This window comes from Pelophylax lessonae (genome assembly GCF_965119305.1).
Source record: "Pelophylax lessonae genome assembly, chromosome: 1".
In the NCBI taxonomy this organism is placed as follows: Eukaryota; Metazoa; Chordata; class Amphibia; order Anura; family Ranidae; genus Pelophylax; species Pelophylax lessonae.
The window spans coordinates 433,266,499-433,286,000 of record NC_138768.1 but is presented as its reverse complement, the minus strand read 5'-3'; the positions used below and the strand labels follow the sequence as shown (position 1 = coordinate 433,286,000).

At 41.9% G+C, this 19,502-nt stretch overlaps 1 protein-coding gene across 1 annotated transcript in view; it reads left to right on the top strand.

Annotated features, from left to right (window-relative positions):
* The window catches only part of UGCG (UDP-glucose ceramide glucosyltransferase), a 73,607-nt gene that overhangs the window by 16,748 nt on the left and 37,357 nt on the right, over nt 1-19,502 (top strand). Inside the window, exon 2 of the mRNA XM_082271146.1 lies at nt 1,509-1,650. Within this exon, the coding sequence (XP_082127272.1) occupies nt 1,509-1,650 (142 nt within the window). The remainder of the gene's footprint in view (nt 1-1,508; nt 1,651-19,502) is intronic.

The following is a 19,502-nucleotide window of genomic DNA, read 5'->3' as shown; positions in this document are numbered from 1 at the left end:
TGGTTCTGGAGTAATTATTTTTAATGGCGCCTAAAACGCGTTTACGACAAATCACATGACGTGAAGCTTGTCACCCAAAAAAGAGCAGGAGCTTCTTTTGGGCGACAAGATTCATGCGATATGATTTGCCGTGATGGCCTTAAAAATAATGGCCCCCCAAACCTGCATTTTGCAATCGTGGGTAGAGTTGCAGCGGTTCCGACGCATTTCCAAAATGCCTAGGGATGAAAAGAGCCTTGGCAATTAACCACTTGCCACCCGCCCTATAGCGAATTGACGGCGGCAAAGTGGTTGTAGTATCCTGACTGGCTGTCATATGACGTCCAGCAGGATAGAACGCTCTGCGCTCCACCAAAAGAAAGCTCTATTTGTGGGGAACAAAATTACACAAATTTGGTGTAGGTACAGTGTTGCATGACTGCGCAATTGTCATTCAAAATGCAACAGTGCTAAAAGCTGAAAATTGGCCTGGGCAGGAAGGGGGAGGAAGTTCCCTGTACTGAAGTGGTTAAATAATACATTTAAAAGAGAAGTATGGGTTTTTGTTTTCTTCAGAATCCTACTTGCCTAGGTGGATGCAGCATCGCTCCGATGCTGCACCGGTCCCCCGCTGGCTCTAAGACTGAGAACTGAGCAATCAAACATTGCTGGTTGCTTGGTTCTCAGAGCTGGTGACTATCAGTCCCCCCCCCCCCCCCCGTTTACTGGAGTGCTGGGCTATGGAGGGGGCAGGAGTGGGCAGCTCAGGCTCTCAGCGCCTCGCTGGGTGCCAGTCCTGGCATGTGGATGGATCCTGACTTCATTGGCTCGACCTTGCCCAAGCCTGGACCGGCTCTGTGATGTCAGCTGACAGCAGGTCACAGGAGTGCAGAACGTTTTGCACATCTGTGATCCACAGCTTTGGCTGTACTTCTCCTTTTAATGATCACAGAGCTGTATTAGTGTGTCCCTTGTATCTACCTAGAGTTTATCATTAGAAATGGTTAATGTTGTATTTTACTGGATAGATAATGGAATTTATTGGTGTTATATTTTATTAAACTTCTTCTTTTATTGTACAGTAAAGCCAAATGAGTTGTACACACTCCCATGAGGCATTTCCTCATCGGGAGCCTCAACTTTTATGAAACAAAATAGCTTCTGTTGTAATTGCAATGGTTATTTTGTAATTGAATACGTTTAAAATGACCCTTCCGTTGCACTCTGTAGATGTAATTTTCTGGATATATCTGCTGTTGATTTCATTATGTACAGTATCCTGCTGCAAAGCAATCCTGTCAAAGTACTAGCCATAATACCAATGCGATAAACATTACACCTGCTGATCACTGTCTTGATGCCGTGTTTTGATATTTATAGTTTCATTACAGAAATGCTATTGGTGCTATTTGTTCCTGTATCTGCAGTTTGTACAGTGCTTGGGTAGGGCTCTGACGGGGTGTGTAAATCCCTATTGAGACAGGAAAAAAGGAGCCTGTTCTAACTACTGATTCTTATTTTCATTACAGGAGGCTACACCTTAACAAGAAGGCGTCTGACAAGCAACCTTACAGCAAGCTTCCTGGGGTTTCCCTTCTTAAACCATTAAAGGGGTTGGATCCTAATCTCATCAACAATTTAGAAACCTTTTTTGAACTGGACTATCCAAAAGTATGTTGGGACTTTTCTCTTATATTTTGTGTTTGTTTGTCATGTTTCAGTATTCGTAATGTGCTAGGATCATTGAAGGGTAACTCAGATTTCATGGCAAAAAAAAATTTAGGATATACAGTTGCTACACAAGTTATTGTTTTCCTGCTTTTTGTCTGCCCTGAGATTAGATTTCTAGGTACCCCCTGCAACAGAAATGTCATTTTTGCTGAGATACTCCCTAAGGGTTAAATAGTTCTATAGAGATGCAGACACTGTGTCCTTCCTTCTTCTTCTTTTTTTTATAAACGGAAGCATTTAAAATTGCACTAGATGATTATAATAAACCCCGGCCCTCATTTAGAATCTGTTTTCAAATGACATGCTCAAACAGTTATATCTTCAGAGTAGAAATCTGCAACAATGCTTGCTGAAATCCTCGCAACGTACGTTGATCACCTAGACTGGGGTTCTCCAAACTACGGCCCTCCAGATGTTTTGGAACTACATTTCCCATGAGGCATTGTAAAACTCTGACATTCACAGATATGACTAGGCATGATGGGAATTGTAGTTCCTGAACAACTGGAGGGCCGTCGTTTTGAGATCCCTGACCTAGAGGGAATCGTTTGTTTTTTTTTTCTTAACAAAAGTGGAGTTGGGGTCCTTTCACACGGGGCGGACCGTTTTTTTGATCCACTTCAGCACTTTTTTTTTTTTTTTTTTTACGGACACGGATGACACTTGTATCATCTGGTCCGTATGTCTATCATCCCATCCATTTGCGGATGATAATGCATGTCAATGGGATTGCGGATGACACCGCTTCCGTTTAAAAAAACGGAACGGGCGCAAAAACGGATTTTTGCGCCCGTTCCGTTTTTTTTAAACGGAAGAAAAATAGGGTTCTTTTCTGTTCAAAAAAACTGAACTGATCGGAAAGGACGCAAATCGAATGTCAGCGGATGGTCATCTGCAATCCCATTGACATACATTGTCAGTTTTTTTTATCCGCAAAAAAATGGGATGGAATATGGACATACAGAGCGCCTGTGTGAAAAGACCCTTAAGCCTAGTACACGCGCAACGATTATCGGCCGACTGATCGTCCGTCTTTTGTCCAGAGTGGTGTTTTGTTGGTTGGAATGTGCCTAGACTGCACACGAATTTTCTCGCCCGACAAAATTCTACTTCAGAAGTGATGTCATGTGTTGGATTGCTTTCTTTGTGTTCTTTCTTCACTGAGCATGCCCAGACTTGCTCATTAGATTTTTCCCTGTCGAAATCTGTACTGCCTGCACGAAAATCGGCCGTTGTGTTGACAGCCAACAAAAAATTTTATAGTCTGCACACCAGATTTTTTTCGGCCGAAAAGTCTGAGTCGGTTGTCGGGAAGCATCATACTAACAAGCCGAAAATCGGCAGATCGGACGTCGGGCAAAAATTCCCTGCCGATTTTCGACGCGTGTACGAAGTCACTGTTGGATCTTGTTGATGTATTCTACCTTGCATAAGAATTAGTAATCCATGACAACTTGACCACCCTGAAATTGGTGAGGACAGATTAATACACAGAATTAAAGCATGAAATGTGCAGATGCACAGTTGTCACAATGTACTGATCACTGGGGCACGTGTAGTCAGTGATATTTTCTATGCCTTTTTATTGGGCATCTGTGGCAAAACTAATATTTTCATTTTGCTTGGTTGTGAGCAGTTAGTTTCATATAATTCTTGTTTGGAAAAAGAATCTCTTCCTAATTTCCAGTCCCCTTTTCTATAGTTGCAGTTACACCAAATGCTTGTGTTGAATTTCCGTGATGGGTTTCCCATACTGGGAGGTGGGAACAAATATATATTTGTGACTAAAGCTGCGAAAAGTAACACGGTCATTCTGGCTTTGCAACAGATGGCTGGGAACAAACTACTGTAAGAAAACCTTATGTGTCCTTCAGTCACAAAGCATTCCTTATTGTGCTGCTTTACTTTATTCTGCAACGTGGCTGTTTACTGCCTGTTCTTTAGCTCAATTTCAGCATAGGATTTGCAATTTTAGTAAGTTATTTTTGGGCCTCAAAATTGTTGCCTTTCAGATGCAATTGTTAAAATATCTTAATCACTTCTTTAAAATAGTGCATTAGTGTGTGACAATATGCTTGGTTTGTCTATGTGAAAAACTCTGAAATAGCATTATTTGATGCAATGGATGCAACAGGATTGATAAAAGTCCCCCAATGAGTTTTAGGTGGATATGGCAAGCTGTTTTTTAGAAATAGTGGGACATCCACTTCCTGTGACTAGTGAAACCTAGAGAGAGCACATTGTACTGGAAATGGCTGCGCATTTTAAACTGATCTTAAAGAAGTCTTCCATCTTTCCAGAGACTTTACATAAGAACTATGTCCCTCACTAACCTGTGAAGTTGCTGGATGTGCGGTATAAACTGTATGTAGCTGAGGCTACATACAGCATACCGCACTGTTTCCTGTTTAAGCTGAGACTTCCTGTCTCACACCTAGAGGAACCTAGAAGAGTCTACCACCGCAGCACTCAGCCGCTTAGAGCAAGCAATGTATTCTAGCAATAAATACAAAGCATCTTCGGATTTGCTGAGTTGCAGGTTGTGACATCAGCCCACCTCTCTGACTCGGCCAGTTAGCGGAAGCTTTGTATTTATTGCTAGAATACAGTGCTTGCTCGGAGTGGCTGAGCCACCAGTGCGGTAGACTCTTCTGGATTCCGGGTATGAGACAGGAAGTCTTGGCTCGCACCTGGAACACGCAGTGCGGTATGCTGTATGGATCCTCTGCTATTTATATACTGTACATCTAGCGGCCTCACGGGTTAGTGAGGGACATGGTTTGTTTGGGCCAGTAAAGTCTGTGGAAAGATGGAATTCTTTTTCTTTAATGGATTTTCTAATGTCCACTTCAGAAAGCAGCCAAAAATCTGTTTTCTTTTCCTTTTTATAAAAATTAGAAAAGATGCATTTCCTCACTGGGAACTTTTATCAAAATGTAACATTTTATTCTTGGGAGCTGATGATTTTTTTTTTTTTTTAGAAGGTGACACAACTGCTTTTGAGAATTCTTGTTGGATCCTGCACAAACTAAGCAGGACTTTGCCCTCCTATCCTTTTCAGCCAAGGAAGCTGCAATCTTAACCTCTGTTTTAGATCTGCAGTTGCAATGGTGCTGCACGTGTGATCAGCTATATCACCGGCCATTTGAGGGCTTGAAAGTAAAGTTAGAGTTGACATAAGCATACTTAGGCTTGTATCACACTGCTGCGACGTGGGATCTGCCTTGTCAAACCCCAAGTCACATGACCTGTGAAATTAATTTGTCTTAACTGATGCTACACAAGTCACTCCACTTTACAGAAGATTCCTGCACTACCTTGTTCTGACTTGGGTGTGATTTCAGGCCTTGTTCATGCTTCTAAATAGCATCCAAGTCAGATCAATTCAGAAGGGAGTTGCAGGGCAAAGTCTTACGGCTTGGCCGTTGCAGCAGTTTGAACCGAGCCTAAGGATTGTTATCACTAGAGGCATGCCTTGAAATGTAACTGTTTTGGCAAAGTTAATCGGTGAGTTTAGTTCTGCTTTAAAGAGATTGTAAAGGCAGAAGGTTTTTTTTTTTTTTTTTTATCTTAATGCATTCTTTGTATCAACCACCTCCTTCTCAAGTCTATTCTGACACTTCGCTCCTACATGTGTAAATCCACTTTTTCTTAACCCCGAAACATGCTATATAATAAAAAAAAAAAGACTTTACAATCCTCCTTAAGGACTGCTCACTGTGCTGCTACTGCGGCATAGTGGCAGCCCTGTGTCTAGGTCTACGTCGCTGGATGCCTAGCTTCCTCTGCGGCGCACACAGCGGGAGTCGGGCCGGAGCAGGAGAGGCGGTGATCACCGTCTCTCTTCCTCGATCGTCGGGGAAAGAGTGAGAAAATCCGTCCGCTTGTGTAAACAAAGCAGGCGGATCTTCTCTGTGACTGACAGTGACAGATCGCAGGATTTAGCATAGCTGAACCTGCAATCTCTGTCTCTGTCACAGAACCCCCTACCCCACACACGTCAGTAAGCATGAGGCATACATTTAACCCGTTGATCACCAACAATGTTACCCCCTTCCCTGCCAGTGTCATTATTACAGTAACAGTGCATATTTATAGCACTGATTACTATAGTAATGTCACTGGTCCCACCAAAAGTGTCAATGTCAGTTAGGGGTCCGATCTGTCCGCCGCAATGTCGCAGTCCCGCAAAAAATCGCAGATCGCCGCCATTACTAGTAAAAAAAAAAAAAAAAAAACAATAAAAATGACATCTTTCCCGTAGTTTTTTTTTTTTTTTTTTTTTGGGGGGGGGGGGGGGGGAGGGAGGGAATGTTCTATATCAGAATGTGAAAAATATTGTTTATTGTTTTCTTTCAAAAATTGCACAGGTGATCAAATACCACCAAAAGAAAGCTCTATTTGGGGGAAAAAAAAGGACGTAAATTTCATTTGGGTACAGCGTCGCACAACTGCGCAATTGTCCGTTAAAGTAACGCAGTGCCGAATCACAAAATATGGCCTGGTCAAGAAGGGGGTAAAATTTTCCGGTCTTAATGTGGATAAAAATACGCTCCATTGAGAATTTTTTTGTCAAAGACATGCAGCTAGATACATTTTGGCATATATATATATATATATATGAGACAAAATTGAATAGATTGGATATTTTTTTAACTGTCAAAGTAGAAAAAGTCAATTTTTTTTGCAAGATTCTTTTTATTAATATTGCAAAAAATAAAAAGCTCAGAGGTGATCAACTGCCACCAAAAGAAAGCTCTGTTTGTGGGGAAAAAAGGATGTACATTTTGTTTGGGTACAGCATTGCATGACCGTGCAATTGTCAGTTACAATTTCGCAGTGCCAAGTTGAAAAACAGTAGCCTGGGCATTGAGAAGCCAAATCTTCCGGGGCTAAAGTGGTTAATTGTTCTAGTGTTATAGTGTGCGTGTTCTTCTTCTGTGGCTTTTAATGTGTGAATTCATATTAGTTTTTAAGTTGAAAATAAACTCTTCCTGTTTCGTTTTCTTGCAAAGAATTTAATTTGTTACTTAAACCTTTCTTGACCTTTTTACCAAGAGGATCAATTGAAATCCTTTTCAGAATAATCGGGTCTCATTGGGAATATTGCCCCCTTACATTAGTGGTCAGTGGGACGAATGCCCATCCTTACATTGGTGGTCAGAATGTTAACTGAAGCTGCATTCCTACTTGAGCTGAGTGTCTGGACATTTTTTTTTTCAAGCTTTCTTTTGAGCGTTTGTATAGGTGTTTAAGCATTATTGCAGGCATTTTTTGCTTGTGTGTTGTTTTTTTTTTTTTTTTTTTTGTTTTAAATATTTTTAGCCAATGGAAATCTAGTTACTATGGAAAATAAAGTGATACAAGTACTTTTGCACCCTTTTCAGGTATTCCCATTGAAGTCTTTTGGAGGTCAAAAACGCTTGAAACTTGTGGCTAAAAAAGAGCTCATGTACTTCTTTTTATTTTTTGTTTGAGCGACAAGCTTCAAGCAACACTATACTAATTTGTGAACAGGTACAAAATGAAAGCTGGGATTTGGGATATTGAGCATTTTTGGAGCTACAAAATGCTCAGGTGTGAATGGGGCCTAATAGCTAAAAAGATAATTGATGCTGCTGGTTCTGCCAAGTGGCGATGGACCTAAAACTATTCAGACCCCATCAGTTTGCAGCCACAGCTCAAGAAATCCCTAAGAACCTCTGGAGGAACCCTTTTTTACAGTGGCTTGCTTTTAGGCCTTTCTCAGTGGCCACGAGAACTTGCCTGTTTATGTTCGTTTTTTTCGAAGCCCTTTTATGGTTGGCATTTTATTTGGCATTTTATAATACAGACTTGAAACCATTTCCATTGATTTTATTTGTCTTTTTATCAGAGCAGTTTCATCCCCTAGTAGCCAGTCGGGTTCAGTTGCAAGGATTGCATGAGGACACAAGGCCATACAATGTGATTAGAGGAGAAGCGTTTTAACCTCAGGCAACGCAGGGAGTTCTTTACTATTGGGGCTTCAAGATTGTGGAGTTTTCTACCACAAAAGGTAGTTACTGCGGGAAGTATGGCTACCTTCAAAAGACTCTTGGACGTACATCTCAAGGATCAGAACATTAAGGGGTATGAGAGATGATTACGGCCACACACGCCTACACATGTTGAACTGGATGGACTATTGTCTTTATTCAACCACAACTGCTATATATGTAGCTATAAATGCAGAGGATAGTTGAATTCCTTAAAATGAACATAGATGGATCAAAATATAGATCTGTGTGTGGCTGCTCCCTCTTGACAGAAGTCAAACATTAGAACAGACTTGTTGGAAAAATGTTCTCGATCAGCAGCTGCAGCCACTGATCAGTGTATTCTGACATCAGAGAATCCAGGCTGTCAGAATATGTCTGACGGAAGGATTTCTTCTTCTATCCACCTCGATTTATGTAGGTGGAAGGAATTTTTAAATTTTCTTCAGCCCCCGCATCGGTAACGCTGAAAGCTAGTTGCATGGAAGTGGTTGCTATGAGAATCTCTTGTGATTCTCTAAAAAAGATTTAGCATAGACAGTAGTGTCTTGCGCTTTTTGATGTAAGATGAGAATCTTTGGATCTGCCATTCTGTGAATTCCCGAATTGGCTCCCTATAGGGCCCAGGCCTAGCTGAAGTTGCAGCTCCTGCCTCCCTGTGTCCCTCAAGCGAGGCAGACGAGATTGCGTCTCCTCGAGACCCCCGGCGTCTTCCTCTAAATACCGAGCATGCACGAGATGGAGCTTGGCGTGGTTTCGTCACTGCCGATCCGCACCCCCCCCCCCCACACTGATCGCGCCTGTGCAAGCTGCATAGTGTGATCATGTAGGAAACTACACTGGAGCCCCCTCCCCAGAATCGAACAGCAACAATGAAGAAGAGGGAGACTGTCACCGACACAGGAAAAAAAGCAGCGGGTATCCAGATTCCCAACCTGGATGAATAGGGAGAGAAGGGGGGGGCGCGAATAAAACACACACAAAGAAAAAAGAAACAGACCCTACAACACAAGTAACTAAAGGTTTTTTTTAGAGAAGTTGTTCAATCACAGAAATCACACAAGGGGATGGATCCTTTTGTGGTGTGAATGATGGAGGAGGGGGGATTGACCATAATCCATCTCTCCTCCCATCGACTTACCGAGGATAAGACCGGTGTTATTATTGGGACTATCTTTCCGTCCAAATAGGGGGACTGATAAATTTGAGACCATAAATGATATAAACATTTTTGCAAGGTACCTATTATTTAAAAAGCATGCACATTAAACAAATTAAAAGATGAAATTGAACCAAATCTCACAGCAGCAGTGTTTAGAGCAATTCGGGATCTAAACCTGCTTCTGCAGGAAAGTGGGTTCAGTGATTCCACTGACCTTATGGATGTAGATAGTTCAGAGGAGGACAGTGATGAAGAAACACAAAAACTCCCTATTAGAAAATTTGGTAAGAAATCACACAGATTTCCACCCTTAGTCAAATTCCTATCATAGCCTTATTTTTTAAACACGTAACAAAAGAAATAGTCACTACAAACCAATTCCAGGATAGACAACTTAAACCCAAAACAAAGTTTAGCTCTCAAATCCCTCAAACAGCCATAAAAAATCATTAAACCGTCTGATAACATTGTTCTAATGGACAACTAAATGTATGTAAATATGTGTCTAAAAGTTCCAAAAACAACCAATGTTATTGTAAAATTCCGTCAGTTATGATTGATGTATAAAATCAGGAATATTCCAACATGGTAGATATTGCAGTAAAAGAAGGGATTATTTCCCCTGAATTGTGGGAATATATACAAACAAAACCGCCCCGTAATACCCACGTTCTACGCACTCCCCAAAGACATGGCCAACCCTCCGGGGATGCCTATTGTCTCTGGAAAAGGTTGTATTTCGGAAGGGATAAGCCAAGTGATTGATGCACACTTAACACCACACATTATAAGTTTAGCATCCTATACCAAAGACACCATACACCTCTAGCAAATGTTGGACAACATGGAAATTCCAGAGACAGCATTTTTTATAGTCACGGTTGATGTGGAGTCACTTTATAACTGCATACCACATGACGGGACTTGCCGCGGTTAGACATGCCCTATGCCAACGTCGAATGCACAAATGGAAATTTGAATGAGTTCATACTACAAATGTTGGCATATATCCTATATCACAACGTTTTTAAGTTTCAAGGCTCCCATTACCTCAAGGTGCTTGGCGTAGCGATGGGGACTTGCTGTGCCCTGTCCTACGCCAACCTTTACCTGGGAGGGTGGGAACAAAGCTTTCGATCAAATTATGATCTGTCTGTATACTAGCCACATCACTATGTGGCAAAGATACAAAGACTATATTTTGTTTGTCTGGAATGGAAAATGGTTAAAGGAATGTCTTCAAAAAATGAATCAAAATATTACTTTTTTTTTTTTTTTTTTTTCACCATGACACACGATCAATAACCAATGAATTTTTACTTGATCTGAGTATCTGTAAAGATGAGATAGGACGATTAAGTAGCAAACTATTTAGAAAAGAGACAGCAGGTAATACACTGCTGCATGCTAAGAGCTTTCATCTGAAGTCTTTAAAAAAATCTATCCCCTTTAGCCAATTTCTGCGAATTAAATGCTATTGCACAACTGAGGACTTTCAAAAAAAGGCGGCAGATGAACTCACTAAAAGACTGTTGGTAAGAGGATACACAAAGTCTAGTCTCAAGAAGGCGTTGAGTCTGAGTTATGGGAAAGACCAGATTTCCTATTAAATAAAATAACAAAGGTACACAAAAGCAAACCAAACACAACGGAAAATCCCACTAGGGTAATACTCAGGTTTTCAAATGGACATGAGGGAATTAAAAAAAAATCTTGAATTGACATTGGTCAATCTTAACAGATGGCCCGGTAATATGTAATCTGCTATGTAGTCTCCTACGTGATTGCACTGGCGCAATCAGCGGTTGGCAGTAACGTAAATGCGCCATCTTGCGCATTCGCTGTATTTAGAGGAAGACGCCGGGGGCCTCGAGGAGACGCGATCTCATCTGCATTGCTTGATGGACACAGGGAGGCAAGAGCTGTGAATTCAGCTAGGACTGAGCCCTATAGGGACCCAATTCGGGAAGTTTTTCTTATTGGAACTTCCACACATGGATACAAACAATTTGGTTTGTAAGTATTCTGGCTACTTATGTTTTTCTGGGAGCGATGGAGGGGACTTTCTTTTACTGTCTCACCTTGTATTAAATACTTTTATCATTCAACTTATCTAGTATCCATTTTGTTCCTTTAAATAGGACCTCATATGTATATGTTTTTAAATGATTTGTGAGGCAAACCCCATTTCTTGTTAGAGGTTGTAAACCTCAATTTTTTTTTTTAAAGTATACCTGAAAGACAAACACATAATGAGCTAGTATGCATCGCATACTAGCTCATTATGAAATACTTGCCTAATATCGAAGCGCCGACCTCTCAACTCTCCCATGGGTGACATGTTTTGTCACCCTTCTTCCGGGTTCATGGCATCCGGCCATCTGATTGGCTGGACCCGCGATTACGTCACTCCCGCGCATGCGCGCGGAGCCGACGGTCACTGCACGGGGCTCTGAAGAAACGGCACCAGCGGCCGTTCCTTCAGAGCGCATGCGCCAGTAATGTCACTGGCTGCATTTAAGGTAAATGTCTCCTAAACGGTACATGTTTAGGAGATATTTACAGTACCTATAGGTAAGCCTTATCATAGGCTTACCTATAGGTACAACTTGCAGAAGAGGGTTCACTTCCTCTTTAAGTGGGGGCTACTTTTTAACATGTGGTTTAAATAAAATATTAGAATTACTTTTACAATTGTATTCATACTCAATGTTATAATTGGTAAGCTTAAAATTGCCCCTTACAATCCCACTAAATAGAGGAACCCTATTTGTAGCACCTTGCTATGGGGGCACCCGAGCTGAGCTGCAGCTTCGTGTGTCCATTCAGACACAGAGCTGGCGTTCAGCCCTGCCCCCCCCCCTCCTCTCTCTCCCGATTGGCTCCCACTGTCTGTCATTTAACCAATGGCACCGCTGCTGTGTCTCAGCCAATCAGGAGGGAGAGTCCCGGACGGCGGAGGCACTCGTGGACATCGCTGGATAGATGGGCTCAGGTAAGTATTGGGGGGGGGGGGGGGGGGCGATAGGGGCGGCTGCACACAGAAGGCATTTTATTTTATTGCAAAGAATGCAATAAAATAAAACCCTCTGCCTTTACAACTCCTTACTTACCACACCTTACTGCTTCTGTTCTGGTGCCAGTAATCTTATCTTGTCTGAAAACAAACATGCAGAAAAAGTTAACAAGACCAATGTTGTGCAAAAATATCTGAGATTCAATATGACCATTTGTATACGGATTTATTGATGAAAATACATTTTATAGAAGAACAGACACAATGTGAAATAAATTCTTTACCAATTCAGTTTCTATTGGTGGGTGGTGTGAGCTGCAGCATTGTAGATTATAGTACCTGTGTAAGCTGCAGCTAAAGCAGGGAATGGTGATGTGGTGGGAGCTGAAAATCCACAGAAATTGGAAAGGTCTTGATCATTTTCAACACACTCAACTACTGTAGGGACCACTGTGGTCGTGCTTTCCCCTGGGTATGATTTTTGTGGATAGCGCTGGTGTACCTTTTTTTAAATTGCATATTAATGAAAATATTAAGGCCTCATTCACACCAATGCAATAAATTTGTATCTGCCATTATTTATTCTTCAGGGTTTGGGGGATTTAACTAATCTTCAGGTCTTTTAAGACATCTGCAAAAAAGCAAAACCTGTTCTGGCAGTAAAAGGGGTTAAAGGGCAACCTACCATAAAGGGAAAGCGCCTATTTATGTTTATACGGTCTTGTAAAAAAAAAAAAAAATGTTATGTATCAGGGAATGCGAAAATCGTATCGCTAGCTGCTCGGGATTTGCAGTTCTGGGCGCCGGGAAGCTGTGGTTCTCTTTTTTTTTTTTTTGTTTGTTTGGGTTTTTTTTTACATTCAGACAGGGGCGACACGACTTGCTGGGGCGACCTGTGAAGTGCACTGCGACCTCGGCGCAACTTGCACGGACTTCATATAATTGAAGTCAATGCAAGTCTCCTCCAGGTCGCCCCAAAGTAGTACAGGACCCTTTTTCTAAGTCGGAGCGACTTGTGTCACTCCTATTAGAACGGGTCCTGTACTAATCAATGGCAGGTGACCGACCGTGACTTGTCAGGCGACTACGACTTGACTTGTCGCCTGACAAGTCACGCTAGTGTGAATGGACCCTTAGACCTGCAGCAGGATTTACATTTCTCTCCCCCTCCCCCCTTTAAAAGAGCGGACACCAGGGCTTGATTTGGCTGCTCAGCATGTACTAAACACATGAGTGCTTCCATGTGCAAGGGTAACCTGAAGAAATAAAGTTTGTGTTTGTGTGTGTGTTCCCCCCCCCCCCCCCCATCATTGGGGTCGGCTCCTCATTTACTCACTCAGCAGATGCTCTTCTGCGCATTAAGAGATGAATGTCCCTAATGCATGATTTACTAAAAGGTTATTGTGTACATGCATGGTTAACCATACATGTACACAATCACTTACCCATACATGCACATATTTATAGTGTTAGTAAACCCAGACCCTGCATAACTATATCTGGTCTCCCACAGTACACAGAACATGGAAATGCAAATGAATTAGTAACTATAGACTTCTAAAAGCCTTTTTTCTCAGCAGTATATAGCAGTCTTGTGACTTCTGTCAGTGGCCAGCTGAGCACTGGTTAAAGCTTGTAGTTTTCAGACTGACTTCTTGTCCGGGCAGTGCTGATTCAGCCGGCCATGTGCCGATCGCATACATGCAACCCCCCAGAAAAAAAAACTCTAGCAATACACACCAAATTGAGCATGTGCAGAGTGTCCAAAGGCTCTGTTCTATTAGCAGATGGATTGGAGGACAGTAAAAGAAGGGGAGGATCAGAGAAGACAGAATCAAACAGCCTTTTTACACAATGTAGAGGATTAACCCCTTAGGTTCCACAGTGAGTGTAACAAGCATGCTTTACTGCTTATACACAATGCTTTTACTGTTGTGGTTTAGTAACACTTGAGTGACTGTATACGACTCTGGGTATGTGTAAGTGAGTGTGTGTGACTGCATGTATGGGTAATAGGACCTTATTTAACCACTTCTGGACCAGAAGGATCCCCCCCACCAATGACCAGGCAATTTTTTGCGATACAGCACTGCGTTGCCTAACTGACGGTTGTGTGACACTGTACCCAGCTATTTTTGCTATATAACATTCCCAATAACAAAAATGTCTTAATTTTAGGCCAATTTGTATTCTGCTGCATATTTCTTGGTAAAAAAAAAATCCCAATGGTCTCAAGTCCCAAAAGTTATCATGTCTTCAAACTAGGGGAAAGATTTGTCTTAGGGCTCTTTCAGATGGCCGCTCCGCTGTTCTATTTAATATATTTTTTTTAATATACTGTATATAATTGTGTGTGCACATGCCTTTGAATTCCAGAGGGGGCTTGTTTATAGTTCATTTAAGGTTAAAATAAGTAGGAAAACTAAAACCCAGCAAGTGCCCTCAAAAATTGTGTCCTAAACAATTTAGGAGTGTGGCCTCGAGCTGTGCGTTTCCTTTCTGGAGTACATTTCTTTCCAGAAGAAACAAACCGTTTGGAAGAAAGCCCTTTATTGTTGATACAGATGTCACAGAGGGGAATATATCATAAGGCAAATAAAGGAGCCATCTATTTTTTGTATAGTTCATATTTATTACACCGTAGTGACGTTTAACTTTGTAAATGTTTGCCACCTATCTAAAACTTTTTTTATTTAGAATGGAAAGAGTATGGAATGGTTAACGGCTTTTTTTTCTTTTTGTGTAGCGATTCATAAAATTGTGAATTTCTCGTCCCTTTTGGGTTGATTTACTAAAACTAGAGTGTGCAAAATCTGGTGCAGCTTTGCATATAAACCAAATCCGCTTCCATGTTTAAGCCCTCGTTCACACTGAGGGCGGGTTTGAAATCAGCTGAACTTGCACAATTTCAAACCAGCATTTCAGTCTGACTTCGGGAGCAATTTTAGAGATATCTTTGCGGGTTCATGCTTAGATGTCTATTGAAATCGCCCCCAGAGTCGCCAAAGAAGTGCAGGAACTGCTTTTTGGAATCGCTGCGGCACCGCAGAGTCGGTGTCGCACTGATTCAGACTGTGCCATTGGCTCCGATTTGGCATGCGATTTGACAAATCCCATGTCTAATCGGCCCAATGTGAACAGGGGCTTATTGTCAAATCCTAATTAAACAAGCTGAAGTTAGAAGTCAATTGGCTACCATACACAGCTGCACCAAATTCTGAGTGCTTCAGTTTTAGTAAATCTCGTCCTGTCTGTCTTGACCGTGGTCACCGGGACAAATGGAGAGGGTAAATGTCCCCAGATGCCAATAGAAACTTTTTAAACTTCCAGTCACTGCCCTGAAACTAGTTTGTGGTGCATGAACGATACCTTCATCACAAAACTTTGAGACAGGCGCTTTTGTTTTGTGACAGATTACCTTAAATTGTAGCAGGTCGCTCCCTCAGTTTAGCATGGACCACTTATTTCTTCAATTAATGATTTTCTTCCTTGGTGTATCCTGTATAAAGAACTTTGATGAAGTGTGTGTATGTGTGTGTGTATATATATATATATATATATATATATATATATATATATATATATATATATATATATATATATATATATATATATATATATATATAATATAATATATAATATTTTATGTGGGCATGTTGGAATATTATTTTGATAAAGTAAATCTAAACCCTCATCGCATGGCATTTCTTAGGGTGAGATTCCTGATGGCAACAGTGGCCCATGTCTGTATAAAATGTGTGTTGAAACAACCACTTGTGGTCTCCATCAAAGGCTCATGTAACAGGGTGACAACACAGAAGCACAACTAAAACAGGTACACAGTATTGTCACCCTATCGCAGGAAGTGACTGAGCAAAAGCTTTAATGTCCGGATTGTAGATATACCAACTACCAGCAGAGGTAGTGAGACATTCAAAAGTAAGGGCCGGTTCACACTGGTGCGATGTGGTAACCCTGCGAATCCACTGAGAGTTCCTGCATCGCACCCGACTCACAGGCAGTTCACACTGTCATATGCAAACTGCTGGGAATGTCAATGCAAAGTTAATGACACCCCCCCCCCCCCAGATTAGTTTGCATATTGCAGTGCGAACTGACAATTCGGACTGGAATCTGATCGCATGGGTGTGTACACCCATGCGATCTGGTTCTGGTGCTGACCATAAAAAGGGTCCTGCACGACTTTGATTCGATTGCAATGTGAATTCAGCCCTACAAATTCTGCCATACAGATTGTTTCACAAAGGCATCGCAGATGATTTGCATAGCGGTGCCATCGCACAGTGTGAACCCGCCCTAAATGGCTTCAAACATGCTTGGGACAAACCTAGATCAATACTCAGACAATAAAGTTAAAAAATAAATAAAACAAAAAATGGGCATACTCAATGGACTTAGGCCCTTTCACACTAGTGCGACTTGTCCCGCGATTTTGGACCGCAAAATCGCATGACAAGTCGTTTTTCATTATTTTCAATGAGCCCCATTCATATCAGTGCGTTTTGAAGTCGCGCCGACTTCAAAGTAGTTCCTGCACTACTTTGCCACGATTTGATTGCGTTTTGAGCCATAGCCATTGCTTTCAAAATCGCGGCAAAGTCGCAGTAAAATCGCGTCGCATAAGTGTGAAAGGGGCCTTAGTCTTTTTTTGCTGTCCCTTTTCTATGTTTCTAAATATTGAAAGTTAATTATGAATTCAAATGCACATGTTGAAACCTAGTGATTGTGTACATGTTTAAGCTGGTTATATAGACAGTAGGCAGGGATTGGATAATAATAATTCTATTGTCGCATCTTTTTTCCTTCCAGTGGCCATAGGAACATGCATCTGCACTCCAGACCTCTAATGTTGGTCTTGTACAGGGGTAGGCAACCTTGGCTCTCCAGCTGTGCTGAAACTACAAATCCCATCATGCCTCTGCCTTGGGGAGGCATGCCTGTGGCTGTCAGTCTTGCAGTGCCTAAAGCCCTGTACACACGTACCGATCGTCGGCCGAACGATCGGCCGTCTTTTGTCCAGGGCTGTCGTGTCTGTTGAAAACTGCAAAAGACTGCACACGAATTTTGACGGCCAACAACCGCCGACTGCAGAAGTGATGTCATGTGATGGTTAACTTTCCTTGTCTTTTTTTTTTTCTTTTCTGAGCATGCCCAGTCTTGCTAATCGGCTGTCTGTCGGCCGAAATCTGTACTGACTGGCGAACAATCGGCCGTTCTGGTGTTGGCCAACAAAAATTTTAATGCCTGCACACCAGATTCTGTTCGGCCGAAAACGCGCTGTCGGCTGTCGGAAGCATCATACTAACAAGCCTACAATCGGTCGATCGTTCGACGGCCGACAATCGGTACGTGTGTACGGGGCTTTATGGGACTTGCAGTTCTACAACAGCTGGAAAGCCAAGGTTGCCTACCCCTGGTAGTACAAGGATCCTCAAACTATGGCCCTACAGTTGTTCAGGAACTACAATTCTCATCATGCCTAGCCACGCCTGTGAATTTCAATTTTACAATGCCTCGTGGGATTTGTAGTCCGCAACAGCTGGAGGGCCGTAGTTTGAGGATCCCTGGGCTAGTACAACCCTGGGACAGACTAGAAAGACCACTTTGGCATTTTTTTTTCTGCCGTCCCTGTTCTGTGTTTTCTATGTAACCCAGCTCATTATTCTTTTCGCTGTCAAAAGTGACCTGAGCAGGTCTCCTAGTATTGTAGATTCCTCTCTAGCTTGATTAGCCTGATTTTCCTGTAGTCCTGTAACAATGGTACACAAGAGAAGGTACAGTCAGGGTAATTCAGCTGGATCAGGCAACAGTCCTCCTGTGGATCATTTCCAACCCAGGCTGACTGATTTTGAAGAAAATAACAATTGCCTAGATTTGGATAACGTTGGATGGTTGATTGAAATGTGTGTATTTTTGTTGTTTTTTTTTTTTTTTTTTTCTTTTTCATGGGTTTTTAATGTTTTTTGATCTAAGATGCATGTCTTTTGTAAGCTTCCAAGGTGAAATTTAAAGTTTTTTGAAGGAGATTGCTGAGATTCAGTTCAACCACATCTAAAGGCCTGTACACACGTACCGATCGTCGGCAGACAAGCGTCGGCCGCCGAACGATCTGCCGATTGTACGCTTGTTAGTATGATACCTCCGACAGCCGTCAGTGCACATTCTGCCGACAAGAATCTGTCATGCAAGCATTAAAATTTTTGTATGCCGACACCAGAGCAGCCGATTGTTCGCCTGTCAGTACAGAATTCGGCCGACAGACGGCAGATTTGCAAGACTGGGCATGCTCAGAAAAGAAAAAACACCGGGAAAGTTAACCATTACATGACATCACTTTTGCAGTCGGCTGTAGTCGGCGGACAAAATTCTTGTGCAGTCTTTGCACTTTTCAACAGACACCGACAGCCCGGGGACAAAAGACGGCCGATCGTTCGCCAACGATCGGTACGTGTGTACGGGGCTTTAGGTGGCCTAGCCCAAGGGCAGTCTAAGTTCATTAAATGTATGGTGACACTTGGGGCTCTACTTTTGGGGGGGGGGGGGTCTTGTGCAGTCTTTAGATGGGAGTTCAGCATTTGATTGAATCATACACTCTAAAGCACATGCCTGTTGTGATACACTGGCCGTGGCATTCGGGCTGATGGATTTGGTGATTCAAACTGCTTACTAGGCAGCTACAACTCCTTTTGCTGAAGGTGTGTGTTTTATTTTATTTATATATATATATATATATTTCTCTATACTCCTAATCTCATATGGTGTTCTAGGCTTATCTCCAAGCCTTAATTTATAAAATGAAAAACTGATGTTTTGCACACTCCCCCCCGGTATTATTGCTGGATATTCCTAAAATGTTTGGTTGACCATTTATTACCAAAACTTAAAAAAAAGAAAAAATATCTTGGCTAAAGCTCGCACTTAAGGCTACATTCACACCTGAGCGTTTTTTACCGCGATTTACAGGCGTTTTTTGTGCAGGCGTTTTTTGATTGAATAGATACCAATGGAAAACGCCTGTAATCTGCCCAAAAAGAAGCTCATGTACTTTTTTGAGCGTTGGGCGTTTTGCTCACAGCGTCAAAACGCTCAGATGTGAACAGGGGCCATTGAAATTAATAGGATTTGTCTTGTTGGGCGTTTTGAGAGCTGATCCTAGAGCAGAAATACGCCCCAAAAACGCCTACATGTTAACGGAGCCTTAGTGTTCCGATATGTTCAGCGATGATCCTCATATGTGTGATGACACCGCATTAAAAACAAAGAAAAAAAAAAAAAGCAGTGCGCGCTTATTACATAAATGTTACCAGATCTCTAACAATTGCTATTCATCTTGCTGGAAGAACACACATGGGAATGATGAATATCACTGGAAGTTCATAGTAATGTTTTTAACATGTGGTTAAAGGTTATGTAATCCCCAAGTGGTTTCTTTTAACACATGAATATTTGCTTGTGTTGGAGTACTGTACCAGAGGAAACTTATTTTTCTCTTCCTGTTATATAGACACACGACCTTTTGGAAGGTTACTGGATGCTTGCAGTGAGCGGTCCATGTCTACTGCTGCCAGCCCTGTTC